Raw genomic sequence first — 17,456 nt, 5'->3', positions numbered from 1 at the left:
CTGAGATCAGTAAGTACAACCTGGATACTTACAAGTCAGCACCTAATTTCACACATAGTCAATGCCCATGCATTTAAGCAGCAGTGAGATACATTCATCAACTTCAAAAGCTTTTAATTAATGTTATGGATTTAGATATACAATACTTGGCACCTAAATTCTCTACTAAGTTTTCTTTTTTTTTCTTTCATATATTTACATATATCTATATCTATCTATCTATCTACCTGTTAATCTATCTTCTTTTAAAGAGGAGAATTCAATTACTGGGCTCTGCACTAGCAGGCCAGTCCTAGATTAAACAAATTATATTTCATATAATTTAATACAATACATAACTAAGTATTTAGTGTAACTTAATTCACAACAGTTATCAATTATCTCATGTTTCTAGACACATCCCATTCTCAATAGCTATGCTGTATATGCTAGGACTAGGAGTTGCAATTTACCAGGATAATTTCTGACAATGTGACATCGCAGGTATTATCTCTCAAAATACAAAGCAAGCCCTTGAAGTTCTCTATACAAATGGAATGGCAAAACTCATTCTTTTCTGGGGAAAAGAAGAGAAGATCTCATCTTTATGCTGTTACACAGCTCAGCATCCTGGTCACCACAAAATCTGAATTTACTCATTTCAAAAAGATCAAAGTTTCATGGTCTACTCAGACCATATAAATACCTCTATAGTGCTATAAACTGACGTCAAGAACCAACACCTTAAAGGCGGGTAAATAAAAGAGCATCTTGTTACACCTACTTTTAAAATGTGTTTAAATGAAACTTCTACTATCACTTCAGGCATCTATCATATTGTAAACCTCTTTCATTTTAGCCACTGCTATTTCCTTAGCCTCATGCAAGAAGTTTGAATACTTTGTATTGCAGTAAAACATTTGTTCTGACCAAAAAAAAGAGTTAGAGTAGATGATCAGGAGTTAAGGAGAAAAAGCACAACTACCTGGTTCGCTGTGTGAATTCCTGAATCTAGAGAGGAAGAGCAGAGGACAACTCCTATTAAACCAGGATTACTCACCATCAGTCGTATACCATACTTTGGCCAGGAAACTAACGAGTGATAACATCTCATGGTCACAGCATTACAGACATGCATGCAAGATTTCACAGCCCTGGAAAACTGATTGTCTCAACACGCACAGTTGGAGGCAGCTGAACACATGTTTAAACACAGTTGATGCTATCGGCATTCACAAAATCTGTGACAAGTGTGGGCAGCTCTTTTCGGAGCATCACGCAAGACCAGTCATGTACAGATCGTACATTATGCACCACAGTCAATGATGTTCTGCCTTGCTCAGCTGCTAGGCAAAATATCCTTCTGTGCTAATGTCATAGACTCAGTGTCAGGACCCTGCTAGCACCAGAAGGCTTTTGATGGGGTGATTGATATCCCCAAAACCTATATTTTTGTTTGCTAGCAAATCCTGGCACAGCAGCACTAGAAAATCCATAGATATTTGTTGAAACATTTAGTTTATTTCCAAGAATAAATTTGTACTGTGAAGTAAATAGCTTGCTGTTCCACCTTGAAAGACTTCACCCACCTCAGCAAGCCCCATGGTGTTTTTGGGCTTGAACCACACCCAGCCCAAGTAGGTGTCAGTATTTTGTTTGTCCTTGCAGCACATCTCCAAGACTTTTCGAGCACACAGTCTCTGTGAAGCCTTGGTGAGAAAAGGATCTCCCTGTCTAATTACTTCCTTTAAGAGGACCAGTACTGCCCCCTCCTGTGAGCAGCCCCATGGCTAAGAAATGGACACAAATTCTTCTTTCCAAAAAATCAAAAACAGTGGAAAAAAAAAAAGTCACAAAATTCTATGTGCATTTTAGTTCAACTTGATTTAGATGTAGTACTGAGGTGCAATAACAGCCATTGCTTACACCCTTGGCTTCACCACTACTCTTTAACAGCAGTCAGACTTTAAAGAGGTTCAAGGTCACTTTCTGGGCAGCAAGCACCTTCTCTGAAGGATTTTCTTCTTCAGCTGCTTTTACACTTCTGATCTGCTCTCTTTTATTCTCCTCTCTTTCACACAAGAACTAACACATGAGTTCAAGCATGCCAATGACGGATGTACTAAAATAGAGGTGAAGAGAACTCTGTAAGCACCTCCAGCTCCACCTGTCAGCCTCATCACATCAGCCATGAATTCCTCTGCCCCAGGCACAGCCACCTCCAACTCCAGCAACTCCATTCCCCTGGGCTGTAGCCATACATTTGCCTGAGGGTAAAATAGTTGAACGGATAATCATACAAAATTAATGACGCTCTGTCATCAGCTTTGTTTCAGGTGCAAGAATTGTGTCTGGAATGTCTGGTAGGCTTTGCTGCAATTTGGAAGCAAAAGACAACAAAGAAGCCAAACAAGCCCCACTTTCAATGAAATGCATGCCAAATCAAACAGCATTCTGAAACTGCATGAAGAAAATTGCCAAATGTTCACATGTGCAATAATTTAGTAAACCAAAGAAGTATTTGGTGTCTTTTGATTTAAGTTCACTTTTATTATGTAGATATATTTTTTTGTTGCATACCAGCAGTTTCCATTAGTAACTATAGGTTAGTCAATAAGCATAAATTTTTGAAGGACAGTACTGAAGGGAATTTTCCACACTCTGGAAGAACATTGCACTTCAGAGGGTAGTTCTGAAAATGAGCATGGCTGTTGATTCATTTTAGGCAGGCAAAATATAATCTAAAGGATATTTGGAAGTTGCAAGTCTGAACAAAAGCAGGATGAGAATGGTGATACCACAGAGAAAGGCTCAGGGTTATTTCAGACGAAAGAAAAGAGGATCCATTTTGACTAGATAAAAGTGCATTGAAAGGCATCCAAGAACAGATTTGAGATGGACGCCCATCTCATACCAGTTTAATATGGGCAACAGAAAGAAAAATATTACAGTAAATTCCTGAATCTTTGTGGTATATCTCTAAACCAGAAATAGGAACAAGATAACGAATGAAAAGAATAAAGAGAAAGACACAGGAGGAGTGAATAGGGTCAATAAGGAGTGACTGCCATGAAAACCTGTTGGAAAAAAGCTTACAAGAAACCATAAAATAGAACTAGAAGATGCTTGCCACAAGCATCAAAGTTTCACAGCATATCAATGCAAACAGAACCAACAATGATAAAAAAATCAGGTATTGAGAGGGAGGTTGGAAAAATTTGAACTACTAAAGATGCAAAGTAAAATAGTTTCTATTCCTGAGACGTACTATCATTTTTGGGGCTGGTTAAAATATTAAAAAGACTTTTTGTGAAATTCTATGAAAAATAATTACCTCCATTCTAAGAATGTGCATGACAAGGTAAGAATCAAATAGACTGCCTTTATCACCATGAAAGGAAAGGAGGTAGCAGAACACATGAAATCAATGATCATTCACCTGATAGCCTGATACATATTTTGTTTTAAAGAAACAAAGTAGTTTCCTCTTATTCCCTACAGTAACACCACCTGACCTCATCCACTATATAATACACATTTTTATTCAATAATCAGGGGGAGAGATTGATTTTCAGTTTACCATATGTAAGTCTAATTGAGTGAGAGTGAATTGTAAATACCTGCTTCTCTGCTTTCAGGCATGGTACCTTGCACTGAGGGCTGGATAGGGAGTGAAGCCTCTGGCTTGAAATCCAGACCCACATCTTTTGTCAATCTTAAATTTCTCTGGAACTGTATATGATTCTGATGTGAGAGGTTTAATGACACAAGTAAGGTTGGAAGGTCAGCCCTTGCCTTAATGCCCTTGTTCAGCTAGTTCTTCCTCAGGCTTCACTCTCAATACCAGGATGATATTGCTCTTGTCCTAGCAGGCTGCAATAGGTGTTAATTAAATTACTGTTTGCAAAGCACTTCCCATTCAGAGAACTCTGAGGTCCTCAGCACAGGAGACACATGGGGCTTTGGAGCAGTAGGGTCATGGTGATGACCATAGGTATGGACCCCTCTCCTATGAGAAAAGGCTGAAAGACTTGGTGTTTTTCAGCCTGGGGAAAAGAAGGCTCCAAGGAGACCTTATTGTGGCCTTTCAGTACCTAAAGAGGGCCTATAAGAAAGAGAGTGACATACTTTTTAGCAGGGCCTGTTGCAATAGGACAAGGGTCTAAACTAAGGAGGGTCAATTTAGATTAGATATAAGGAAAATGAGGGTGGTAAAACACTGAAAGAGGTTGCCCAGAGTGGTGGTGGATCCCTGAAAACATTCAAAGACAGGCTGGATCGGGCTCTGAGCAACTTGATGTAGTTGAGGACATCCCTGTTCATTGCTGGGGGTTGCAGTAGATGACTTTTAAAGGTCCTTCCAACCAAAACTGTTCTATGATTCTGTGAACTGCCCTACTGGGGGAAAAAAAGTGATAAAAAGCACCAAAGCAGGAATCCAATTTCTATATGCAAAGTCAGTAATTTGAAAACCACAGTTCTTCATGTGTGTCATCTGCCTTTTTGGCCTGACATTTAGGAGAAACAGTAGTGGAAATTCCAGAGCAAGCACCTCAAGAAGCTTCTGAAAGAGTTGCCATGAAAGATTCCCAGAAGCCAATACCCTCCTTGGGTAGCCAGGCAAACTGCACCCAAACCCACAGGCTCCATCACCCTTTCATTCTTTGCCTTGTGATATCCCATGCAAGTCATGTGTTCCATAGGGGAGGGAAGCCAAGGACAGCTGCAATACCATCTTGCTTCAGGTTAGTTCTTGAAAAGTTTTTTCCAAGCCAAAAAGCTCATGCAATGCTTTCTAGATATTAGGATGGAAATAACAAGCTGCAGCAAATCACCTGTGCATTGAATTCCCCGTTCATTTTGAGGAAGGCGTCTTGCCCCAGCAGGAAATGCTCCGACCTCTTGCACAAATGGCAACATTTTCAGCACTTGCAGCACGACAGAACAGGAAATCGGCTAACAGAATAAATAGTGCCAGATCTTCCGTAGCCCTTTCAAGTCACAAAAGCCCAGCCTGTCTGCCAGGAGGGGTTCTCCTGTGGCCAACCGTGGCGTGAAAAAAAAAAAAAGATTGTGTGTTGTTGTAAAAAGAGTAAAAAATTACTTTTTTTTTCTTTTCTTTTCTTTTTTTTTTTTTTTTTTTTTTCTAAAGGAAAGGTGTTGAACGTCCATGCTGCCGGGGACCTGGGCGTGTCGGGGGGCCCGTGGGTCCCCTGTGGGGACACGTGTGAGCGGCCGGTCCGCGGAGTCTCCGCGCCCCGCAGCACCTGATGGATGGCGCGGCCCCGGCGCCGGGCCCGCGCGGCGCGCTCCCGGCGCTCTCCCGCCAGCCCGCCCACCTCCACATGCACACACAGGCGCGGCGGGAGGAGGAAAGGCATCTCTCTCGTCGTTCCCCTTCTCGCCCCTTTTTCTTCTTCTTCTTCTTCTTCTTTTTTTTTTTTAATCAAATTTCATTTTATTTTTATCACTGTAATTATTTTTATCACTGTAATAATCCGATTCCAGTCGGATCCCGGCGGAAAAGGTGGATCGCTTCTCAGAGGGTCCCCGCGGCTCCTGGGGAAGGTAGGCAGCAGCAGCTAATGCAATCGGAGCGATGGGGCCGCGGCTGCCCGCGCACCCTTTGTCTCCGCGGCGCGGCCGCGCAGCGCGGGCCGGAGCCCGGAGCCGCCGCCGCCCGCGCTTTGTCCCCGCCGTCGGCGCAGCCCTCCCCCATCCCCTGCGAAACGTGTCCGCTCGCCCCTGGTACTGCCCATCGCAAGCCCTAAAAATGCAGGCAGCGAGCCGGGCGGGGCTCGGGGAGCCCGGCGGGGCGGAGGGGACGCGGGCACCGGGCGGCCATGCGGCATCTCCCCGCGGCTGGGGCGCGCTGCCGCGCCGGAGGCGGGAGGCGATGCTGCCCTCGCCGACTGCTCAGGCGGGCATGGAAAAAACCCACAAGCAAGCAAAACCCGCAGAAATACAACGAAAACGTGGCAGCCTGCGGCTACGGGCTTCCGCTGGCAGCGATTAAAAATGTAGTAATGATAACTGGATTGCCCCTTATGACGGCCGGGTCGCGGGTGCCGCAGCCCCCGCAGGGTGCGCGGCCGCGGTGCAGCCGGGCCCGGGGAACGTTCCTGCCTTTCCCTTAAACCCAGCGCTGCCATGGGGCCGGTGCAAGTTTTACGGTATTCCGAAAATGCAGGCTGGGCCCAGGGCGCGCACGCGTGTGGTGCTGCCCGTAAATACATAGTAACAGCTGAGGTGGTCGCTTTCCGTGAGCGAAGGCGAGAACAAAAAGAGGCCCCAGTGAATGCCCGGGGCTGCACTGGCTCACGTGTGTGTACGTCCAGCTCGCTCTTGTGGCAGGGGATTTGTTCCATTGTTTTGCAGAGTTCGTCATGCTACCTGTAGCTAGGATGTCTCTTTCCTTGCGAGGGAGGAGACGATGAGGTGTGTAAAGCCGTGCTTTGTTTATGTGACATTGGAAGGACTGAAATAAACCCAGGATCTGGCAGCTGGTTGTATGGAAGGAGAAGCTATAGTTTCCTTGTGCTACCAGCTGATCTCACCTCGTGTCCGCAGGCTGTTCAGAGTCCCAGACTGCTGTGGGGCATTTCTACCAACCTCTAGTCCAAATTATAAATAGGAACCTGTGCTTTGCTTCCTTCACCTTCAGGTTTGTTTGGCTTTTACTTGTGCTTGAAAGGCAAAATAACATAGAACAGGCATTGTTCTAGAAGTAAAGTGTGAGAAAAAGATACATTTTAGTTGATAAAATATATTGCAGGAATAAAAAACCATAACAAAGCAAAAAACCCCTACATTCTGAGAATAACCTTCATAGATCAGATGTAATAGAAACAGCTGCAGGGGGAGAAAGAAACAGCATCCTGCATCTAAATTTTACTTCATTTGCTACCAAAACACCAGCTTTGTTTAAAAACCCTCTAAAAGGAAATTCCATCTGTTGCTGAAGGATATAGGTATCAAGAACTGCCCTTTCCAGGCTAGGAGCCCCTGCCGAAATGGCGCTGAAATCCGCTTTGCAAAACCTGCGTGAAATCTCCAAACTGCCATATTGCTGGTGAGCAGAGGCCTTCTGCTGAGGCTCGATGGAAATTCACTGACTAAAATGGGATCTGCCTCACTGTCGTACTGAATGACTCCTATTTGACTTTGTCTTTTCGGAAGGTCGGGGTTTTTTTCTTTTCAAGAGGCACCATAGAGAGAGCACTTCACTGAAGCACACTGCAGCACCCTCTGTCTCATCACTTGAGACTATTTATGCTGTAGTTGGACCAACTGGGCTCTCCAGGCTGGGTGAGGATGGGAGACGGTTGTTGGCAGTCAGCACCAAGCTGCACATACCCGTGTGAAGAGGATTATCCCCTGAGTTTGAGGCTTTCTGCAGGCTGCTGTCAAATGTGGAGGATCAATTGTCCTTCGTGCCCAAATCCTGCTTTTTACAAGGGTTTTAAAGGATGGAAGGTGAGGCAGTGCTCTCTTGGCCTTCCTGCTTGGAGGCTGCTCATCCTGGGTCTCTGTCCTACATTTTGTCTGTGTTTGCTGTTTTGGGAGCTTGTTCTTAGCAGTGTAAGAGTGGTGACCGAGCAGAAATGGGACTCTCTCCTGTGCTCTTCTCTCTCTCTTTAGCATATTGTTCATTTCTCTTGGAATCTGTGTAGCAACTAACATGATAATAACCGTCACTTACAAGTTTGTGTTGTGAAGACAAGTGGATGTTGTGGAAATACTTAAATATTTTAAGCCTGAATTCAGTTTTCTTTCTGATGGATACTTACTGCTGTGACCTTAATCCAATCCAAGAAGTTTGAGCAGCTGCTCTTGGGAAAAATGGCAGCTTTTACATGTTTTGCAGTTAGCTCTTAAAATATTTGCCCAAGCTTATCAGGTAAATACTGCTTTGAGTCTCTTACAATCAAGAAAACTGAGGCAGAGAAATTACTTGTAAACTGGGGCAGAGGAAAGGTGAGTTACACGTGAACTTATACAAAGGATTCTTCCTTCTGTAGTACAAAAGTTTATTTAAATGGGAATTTCAGAGCTGCTGTTTAACCCTTAGAAATACATCTGGATAGTGTGTTTTGTTGCAGTGACCCATAAAGCCCCACTCATACAGCATTTCCACTTTCTGTGGAAGACAAGAGCACGTTTATTCGTGGCGGTGGGTTGTGGGATCTCTTCTGAAAACCAAGACAGTCGAGAGGATTTCACAAAGAAATATAATTAGGAAAAAATGTGACTATATTCCTCTGCCAAATGCCTTTCCTAATTTGACTGGGAAGGGCTCAGAACAAAAATGTGCTTAAAACCATTTTCCTTTATGTCTCATCTTTAAGTGTTTTGCCTAAAGTAATGAATCACTTGGTGAATCAGACTGGGATTTTTTTGGTTTTTATTTACCTGTCTTTGATCAGCTGAGTAGCCTGTCGAAACTTAATTTGGGACTGTCTTCTCTTTCTTCATGGCAGCATGGAAGGGCAGTGTGGAGAGTGATGGGGCAGAGCAGGAACATTTTCCTGTTGCAGCACAAGGTCGTGCGCTACCAAGAGAAAGGCTGACAATCCACATTTGTTCTCATCACTTCTGTTTTATGGCACCCTTTCTGAGCTTCCTTCCCAGGACTTCTGCCACTTGTTTTCCCACCCCCTATCTTATCTTTTAGCTGGTTCCATCCTGCATGCCATGGAGGCTGTGAGAGAGAGGAGCCTGGGGATGAGGGTGGCGGCTTGCAGACACCAAGCAAATGGCTGCAGCAGCGCCAAGGCCTTCTGGCCACCACACTGCCCTCATCCTGGCACTGCCCCAAGGGGCAGGACAGCCATGTGCCAGCCCCCTGTTGGTTCTCTGTGGCATCTGGGCCCAGCTGGGACACCATTGGGGCTGGGATGAGCCCGCTTCCTTCCACTGCTCCTGTGGCTGCAGCCTGCTGCAGAGGGGCAGAGCTGAGGAGCTGGAGGCAATGACATTTCAAGCACTGCAGATGTTTGCTCAGTGGATGTGAGTCAGTCTAATTCCCAAGCTCTTTGTTATCTCAGTGGCTCTTCTCTAATCTCTCCATTTTGTCCTTTCTGTAGATGAGGAGTAAGTCTGGAGCTTTGTGTCCCTCATGTCAGGTGTCACCAATGCAGAACAAAAAGGTGATAGCTGTTTCCCTGCCTCCCAGTGTGATACTGTTACGTATAAAGCCTATTCTAGCTTTCTGTCATTTAAATGAATAGTCCATACGCAGAGTTTCAGTCTCTGTGTTTCATTATTTATATCCACGGTGTCTTACTGGTCATATTGCTCTTCTTTGAAAGAACTTTCAAAAGTATGAGCAAAGAAAGATGTATCACATCTCAGGCTTTACAGGAATAAAAACAGCTTGTGCGAAACTCAAGTGCAGGGTTCTGATGACTTGTAACCAACCAAGTTTTTCTTGGCAAAACTCTCTTCGAGAAGACAGTTGAGTCACATTTTGTCTTTTGAGCAAATTATCTTGATTTCCATAGTTAAAAGTGCTTAGTGTGTCTTGGATATTTACCAGCCCCAAGACCATTTGACTGCAGGAAGTGCGCAGTGAATGAAGTGCCCAGTGAAAAAAAGGGCATATTGCAAAAAGCGTATTCAGAGATGGAATAGATGTGGTCCAGACTGACCACTTGCCCAAATGCCTCTCACATACTGGGTCGGCTTTTGAGCAGCCATGTGCCTTAAGATGACACTTTTGGAACTGTGTCATTTACAGGATATGAAAAAAATACGGCGCGTGAATTAAGCCGTTGTGATAACTACCAGGAGTGATGATGTTCTTTTTAGAAACACAGCTTCTGGCAAAATGTTTTCTGAGATTATACCTCTTCCATGTATGGCCTAGAAAGGACTCATGCATGAACCAGAAGAAACAGATTGTCTGTATTATCATATTTTTTTTCAAACATAAAGTTTTTGATCCCATTACTGCTGTTGTGGAATTTTTACAGTCCAGGAAAATGGAGTTGCAAGGATTTATTTTTTTTTTATGTTTCACAAGTCAACTGAAAAAAATTACTACAGTTCTTGGAATATGTTTTAATGGCTTGTGAAGGTCTCGGTGTCCTTGAAAATAATAAACTCATTTTATCTTCTTGTGTCATCTCATAGTCCTCCTGAAGTTGTGACCAGTTGTAATCTTTCCCATATTCTGCAAGGAGCACACAGCAAATAAATTATCTGTAATGGCTTTTACAAGACATATCATAGGATATTTAAAGAGAAAGCCAAGCTGCTAGGCCAGAGCAATGCTTTTTCTGCTAAACGGAGTAGCTGGGTCAGCTACCAAACACAGATCCTTGAGGTTTGTTTTGAAGAGTCATTAGCGCTTTGCTGATTTTCTCTTCGGGTGATGCCTTTTACAAGAGTGCTTGCCCATCTGAGTAGAAAAATTTGAAGCAAGAGCAAAATTCTGATTTGTCCTTTATGATTTACTAAGTGTGTGTCTGGAAGGAGAGGTTTGATGGTAGGTCTCTGGAAGTTTTCCTTTTGAGAGGTTTAAGGCTGAGTAGTAGGACAGAGTAGTAGGCATAGTGGCTGAGGTGATTGGAATTTCTGCAGTCACTATTCACATGATTATTTACTGTCTTTCAATGTGAATTAGGAATAAAGCTCAGCCTAAGAACTCTTGCCAACATAGCATTTTTATTTGCATGTCTTTTAAGACATTTCTTGAATGAAAAGGCTGCAAAAGTACAAATATTACCCTGCTGCTTCCATTATAGCTCAGTATCAACATATTGTGAATTTTTATTAGTTGAAGCAATTTTGGGATTTTTTTCTCACAGCACTAGCGGCACGTACACCTGAGGTGGCAACTTGCTCAGCTGTCCCAATGTTGAATCTCCTTTTGAGAGCAAAGCTATTGCAATTGCAATTGCTCAGTGTGACTGCAGACCCCTCCCATGGGTCAGGGGGTTGTCCTCCAGCAGCACCAGGCTCTGCTGTAGAGGTCAAGTGACAGGTCTGGAGTGGACACTCGGTTTGTAGGGAATTAAGCCAGTTGACATGAACCCTAACCTTTTGGGATTTTAGATTTTATTTAGGCTCTGCGATTTGTCACATGGGTGAACTTGAAGTTTAGAGTAGGTGATTTGGGGATGAAATTCGTGTGACCACCTATACTCCATTGACTGTGGAGAGTGCCCAGAGTAATTAGCAGTGACAAAGAATATCTCTAAGCTAAAGTTATCCTTGCAAAAATTTTGTGATTTGCATAGTGTTTTATTCTAGGCATCACCCTTGTATCACCCTTTGTCTCTAAATCTTCAAGCATTTCACAAACTGAGTGTTAGAGTCTCTATTATCATCTTAATTTTATAGGTGGAGATGCAGAGGACATGTTGGTTTTACTTTGCCAAAGATCTGTGATGATTTCATGCCATGACAATGAAAACTTCAGTTCTCAGCCCCACCACTCTCTCCTCACCCACCTCATGTTTTGACGCTGAGATCAGGTTTTCTCATACTTGGAAGTGCTATGCATTATTTCATTCAAGATTTTTTTGTTTGTTTGTTTTTGTTATGGTGGTTTTTTAGTAAATCACTTACCCTAGCAAGAACCTGACACATATTCAGAGATGTGCCCACTGTCATGATGCTTCAGGAGCAAGCAACTCATCTGTCTGAAACATGGAGTCTGCTGAAATGATTGCTGGTGCTTCAGCTTGCTCTAAGATTTTGCTCTGTCCTATAGAATCGTGGAAGGGTTTAGGTTGGAAAAGAGCTTCAAGATCACCTTGTTCCAACCCCTCTCCCATGGGCAAGGACACCTTCCACCACACCAGGTTGTACAAAGCCCTATCCAACCTGACCTTGAACAGCTCCAGAGATGGAGCATCTGTAACTTCTCAGGGCAACCTGTTCCAGTGCCTCACCACCCTCATCGTGAAGAATTTCCTCCTAATATCTAGCTTAAACCTGTCCTCTTTCTGTTTAAAGCCACTCCCCCTTGTCCTATCACTACATGCCCTTGAAGAGTCTTCATTCAATTAGTTTTCTGTAGAAGCAGGGTTTTGGTTGAAACAGAGAAAGCTTGTCACTTTTGTGCTGCAAAGATTCCTTGGGAATGAAGCAGGGAGCTGTGCTCCTGCCAGTCTGGTGCTGCAGTGTTTCAGGGGCAGAGGGTGAAGCTGGAGCCACACGACAGCGAGCTGTGCAGCCTGCTCCTCTCCAGTGCTCTGCTTACCTCACACTGCTGCTAATTTCAGCACCTGATTTTGGAACACTTAATGGGGAATTTATTTATTAAGCACAGGCAATGTCAAGGCACTTCTGAAAAACCTCCTGGGCATCATGATGCAAAACGGTGCCCAAAGGAAAAGCTTCTCTGCTTGAATCTCAGCTGAACCTTTACACAGGCTTTAAAATGCCAGGGGACCCAGATCCTGGTACAGAGGTTGCTGGCTCTCTTAAAAAATTGTTTATTTTAGGAACTCATGGTCACAAGAAACTTCAGAATTCAGTGGACTTGGTCCTTGCCACCTCAGCAGTCACTGTCTCCTGTGGCTTTATCCTTTTATAAAAAGATTGTGCTTCTCTTCCAAAATAGGTAGACTATTTTATCCCTGCAGCCTCTGGGAAGACTGTTCCAGAATGCTAAAACCACCCTCTGCTTGCCAGTCTGCATTTATTTATCAGCAGCTGAAATCAATTTTTCTTTTTTTTAATATTTTATTGTGCCAACATTTTAATACCTGAGCGGTTTTCTTGGTATCTATAGTGGAAATCTCTTTTGCAGAGGAGTTGAAAAGTACCCAGCTCACACACCCCAAACTCTACCCTTGCACCAGGCAGTGTTTGCCACTATAATCACATGCTTAGCTGCTCCTTCAGTTGCAGAGGAAGGGATCCTGCTGTTGGCCTGGAGGGTAGCCTTTAAACTTGGCACCTGAACTTTGGACAGGATGGGCTCTTGAGGAATTGCAAACGGCGTTTCTGAGAAAGTATTTACAGGGAAAAAACTGCTCGTTTGCAAAGCTATCTTCTGTGTGGTGGGGATGTGGTATAAAACAGAAGTACTGGCTTCTGTAAACTTAATTTGAAACAGGCAGGTGTCATAACTGAACAAGTGAACTACATCCTCCTGTCTCGCCCTGCAAGAGCCTGGGGATGCTCATGCCTCTTTGGCTGCATGCAGTCTGATGGCTTTGAAGTAGCCCTGAGAATTTTAAAATATCCCCAAATTAATCTGGTGTCTGAAGGTTCACCACGTACCCCAGGCTGAATAGTTGTTTGGCAATACCGCAGGAAATTCATTCATAAAATGGGAATTGAGAGAGCTGTGGTGCAGGAGCTTGTTTGTAACATACTGTTGCCTCACTACCACGCTGGAGTTGTAGCTCCGGAAAATATTAGTCTTTCAGTTGATTTGCATTGCTGATGAGGAAGTATGTCACTGTAGCAGGCTTCTCTGATCTGCCTTTGGTGTTCTTCTCTGTGCTTTTATGGAACACATCTATGCGAAAAGAGATCTCCTGGTCTCTAGATAGTAACTGCTTGACACAAGGTATACATTGCTCTTTCTTTCTGTGACACGTGAGCTTAGGGATTTTGGTTTTTTCTGTTTCTCTCCTTGTTCATAACAAGTTTAACCATCCAAAAATTTAAACAAAGCATCCAGTGCACCTGTGCTTTTCCAAAAATCCTTAACAGGTTGGAATACATGTATTAGTAGAACAGAGTGCTGGGATAACTCTATCCCTCTTTGTATCCCACTTAGCATCAGCGTGGACATGTATTTTATATTTTTAAGTAAGAATGGAGAGTATACAGACAACGAACAGCAGATACTGAATTGGGACAGACTTGGGCAAGCAAATAATTTTTATTCCTTTATTTGAGGTTAATCTTTTTTCCTGAAGCAAACAGGCTGGGTTTGCTCTCAAGTTAAAAAAAAAAAGTACTGTCTTCAGCAATAGATTGCAGGACAGGGTAAATGTATAAGGTTAGTGAGGTTGATCTCATTAAGACATACAAGGTTACTACTGTTCTGCAATGTGTTTAGATGATAACCTGAGGTCCATCTAACAGTACAAAATTGGTTGGTATGGATGTCCCTCCTGTGCGAGTTTCACTGGTTTCTCCTGGTGATATTGCCTGCTGTTGGTGGTATGCATCTTGGATTTTTTCCTTTTGTTTTATTTAGGCTGCTGACACTGTGGCTGCAGTTTACTCACAAGATATCAACCAAACACTAGTATCTGAAGAACCACTTGGATAGGCACAGCTCCTCACTCAGCATGCCGTTCAAAGCTGGATTAGAACTGACCGAATTGCAGAATATGACTGTCCCTGAAGATGATAACATCAGCAATGATTCAAATGATTTCACAGAGGTGGAAAATGGCCAGATAAATAGGTAAGTATTTTTCCACTGACGTTGCCTCTGCTAAGAAACACGCTGTTTAAAAACAGCATTCTAATTTTCAGTATATATCTTGAATTATTCATTACCAAGTCATGCTCCATTTGAAGATGTAATTTGAATTTCATACATAACATCTGTTGGGCATAGGCTGCAATAGCAGATAAAGCAAACAGAGTAGCAATTTATTCATAATTTTGAATCTTTCAAATTAGTCTAATAAAATTCATAAACATATAATGCAGCAAAAAGCCAACATTTTTAGATGTCTGCTTCCACACAGCAAAGAAGTAATAACAATATGATGGCATAATTTTGAGGAAGTCTCTTAGTTGACTCTTAATCTCTGGTATGACAATTTTAGCTTGTCTGGCCACCTCCATGTATCCAAGCTTCTGGGGAGTTACAGCTGGTGTGGTTGGCAGCAATTGTAGTTCCAGTCTGTATTTGCATTTTGACAAGATAAACTGGGCAGCGGTTTGCTCCCTTGAGGCAGATGTGGCAAGAAGATGGTAAAACAGTGTCTTACACCTAACTCAGATCAAGGTTAAACAAAATGCATTGATATTGGTGAAAATTATTAGTTACAATTATTATCAATACAATTATTAGGCTGTTGGCTTTTTCTGGAAGCTTACAGTCATTTCTGAAGAGCTGCCTTTTCTCCAGAGAGCAGTTCTGCAGCCCTTGCTGCCAGCCTCCAACAGGTGCTGATCCATACAGTTTACAGCAAAGACCTGCTGACAGACCCTGCTTGTATTTTGTGAGCTGTAAAATAGGAAGCTCTGTTTTGATCAAACTTCCTGTTCAAATATTGCAAACCAAGGTGGAGCACAGGGCCAGTCAGTGCCTGCAGAGGATCCAGCCCTGCTGGGAAGCCCGTGCCAGAACATTATTGTGATCTCTTCTGCAGGGCTGCCGCCACCTATTTTATGATCTTTAAAAGCTTCTTCTCTTGCCTTTTCTTCCTGTAGGCAGCATTCTCTCCAGCTAAGTAAGAAACTCACTTTCTAGCATTAAAATGAAATTCAGAGCTGTTTTTTCCCAGGTGAGGTTAGAGTCGGTTGTGAGACTCGCAACTGCATGGGTGGACAAGGATCTTGGTGACAGGTGTGGGAAAAAGCACCCAGCATTGTCTACACCATTCAAGTAGCAAAACCAGCCAGGCGTACCGTGGGACAGAGCAGGGGGCCCGGGGGTGGGGGCAGGAGAGTGCCAGCCCTCCCTCCAGCCCCGGGGAAGTCCTGGGGCCTTCACTGGCAGGGCAGGGCGGGTGGTGCTGTGACCGCAGCGCAGCTGCGCTGATGAAGATTAGAGCTGGTCAGGAATTTTCTGATGCAACTGCTTTGATGGAAAGTGCCAAAACGAAACACAAACCACTTCTGTTAAAAAAAATAAAAAAGAACAACACCAAAAAAAAACAAAAAAAAAACAAAAAAAAAAAAAAAAAAAAAAAAAACCAACCCAGAAAGGCAAGAGAAAGACAAAAAGCCCTCCAAGGTTGCCAAAACAAAACAGTTCCAGTATGAACCTGCTTGCTTTCCTGCTGGTTCATGTTGTAAGGAGAGGAGCTTAGGGGCTGACAGTGGTGAATTCACTCCCTGGAGGCTGTTGAGGATTTATATCCTTGAGACAAGGAGTGGCTCTACCGGGCTGGCTGTGCCTCCCCAGCACTTTGGCTGATGCCATCAGTAACTGTTATGGGGAAAAGCCCTGCTGGCGCTTCATTGTCAGTGAATGTTTATGGAGGGTGGGGAAGGAGCGTGCTGTATGTGCCTGGTCCTCTGTGGTCACAATGTGCTCTGTGGAGTAAGTGTGGCAAGATCTGGGCTGGATCCAGACTGCCTGCAAAAGGAAGAAGAAAAGTGGAGTGAGGAAGGAGGGTCAGAAACTCAGAGGCAGAATTTCTGGCTCTTAGGGTAGGTTAACATATTTCACAATTTTCTATTCCTTTCTGAAGAGCTTGCTTCCTCTGCAGAAGGAGGATCTATCATTTGGCTATAGGATATAGCTTCTTATGGTTCTCTTAGCCCTCTGCCCAGGCAATCATGGGACAGCTACTTGCATCCCAGGCATGATTATTTTGCCCTGTATATCTCAGTTTGTTCATGTCACCCTCCATGTCCAAACCGAGAGTTTCAAGGCAGCTTGCGCTGACCACAGCTGGCACTAGTGCAGCAGCACGTTGGCACCAGTGCAGCCCTGCCAGCATGCCCTGGGGCTGAGGCTGTCACTGAGCCACCCACAGCTGCTGCCCTGTGCAAGCACCTCCATGTCATCCTGTGTGAGGAGCAGGCAGGCATATCCTGCTCTGCACCTGTGCATCCTGAAAGGATGTGGTTAGTCCCTTCCTATAACTATTTTGGCAAACACCTTTTTTTCCGTGGAGTAAGAGGTTAACAGGCATAGGGAGCAACACATTTTGTGCTGCCTGGCACGTGATGTGAGGCCTTGTAAAATATCCAAGTCCATCAAAATCAGTGGGACTTTTTCTGTTGATTTCACTTGAGCTTTAGATTAGATCTGTAATTTTCAACCAACTTACTTTTTTTGTTGTTTCAACCTGTTTGATTTTGCACTCTGTATTTAATTTAAAAATTCTTTCTCTCAGGATGTAGTTTTTCAAGCTCAGCGTAGAGCAACTTTTTAAGGGTGTTTTGGAGATGGTACACCAGGCATAAACTGATTCCAAAGCTGTCTGTAAACTCCAAATATTTCTTGATCTTGGAAAAAGCCCAGCCTTTTCTGGGCCTAAATATATGTAGGTGGGGGATGTTGATTTATAGAGGCTGTACTAAGAGGACTTTTTCTTCGTATGCAGATGTTGAATGGGAATGTCTTCTGAAAATGTCAGTTCAGAGATTTGCATGAAACCCAGACATGGATTTTGTGACTTTAACTCTGTCTCCTGGCTATAGAACTCTGCCATCTCTGCACATAATTGTAAATCATATTTAGATAACTTACTCCTTGACTGTAACTATGACAATGCTCCCAAGAAGCTGATGTCTGAATGCCTGTCTTGGTTTACAGCTGCTAGTAAGTTATCAGCACCCCTTGTTCAGTTAGCAACGTTGTTAGTAGGTAT

The 17,456-nt window shown here is 43.6% G+C and overlaps 1 protein-coding gene across 3 annotated transcripts in view; it reads left to right on the top strand.

Annotated features, from left to right (window-relative positions):
- The first annotated feature begins 5,155 nt into the window (after positions 1-5,155).
- The window catches only part of SLC38A1 (solute carrier family 38 member 1), a 42,800-nt gene continuing 30,499 nt past the window's right edge, over positions 5,156-17,456 (top strand). Inside the window, exons 1-2 of one of the 3 annotated variants that reach the window (XR_005258969.1) lie at positions 5,156-5,547; positions 14,150-14,362. Coding sequence is in view for 2 of the 3 variants with exons in the window: in XM_038154114.1 (XP_038010042.1) it covers positions 14,244-14,362 (119 nt within the window). In the remaining variant the exon portion in view is untranslated. Of the gene's footprint in view, positions 5,548-7,313; positions 7,456-14,149; positions 14,363-17,456 lie in introns of those variants that run through there. The other 2 variants (XM_038154114.1, XM_038154115.1) reach the window with 2 other exon arrangements.

The sequence above is a fragment of the Motacilla alba genome, chromosome 1A (genome assembly GCF_015832195.1).
Source record: "Motacilla alba alba isolate MOTALB_02 chromosome 1A, Motacilla_alba_V1.0_pri, whole genome shotgun sequence".
NCBI classification, from domain to species: domain Eukaryota; kingdom Metazoa; phylum Chordata; class Aves; order Passeriformes; family Motacillidae; genus Motacilla; species Motacilla alba.
Note: the sequence above shows the minus strand (reverse complement) of the source record. Positions and strands in the feature narration are given on the sequence as shown.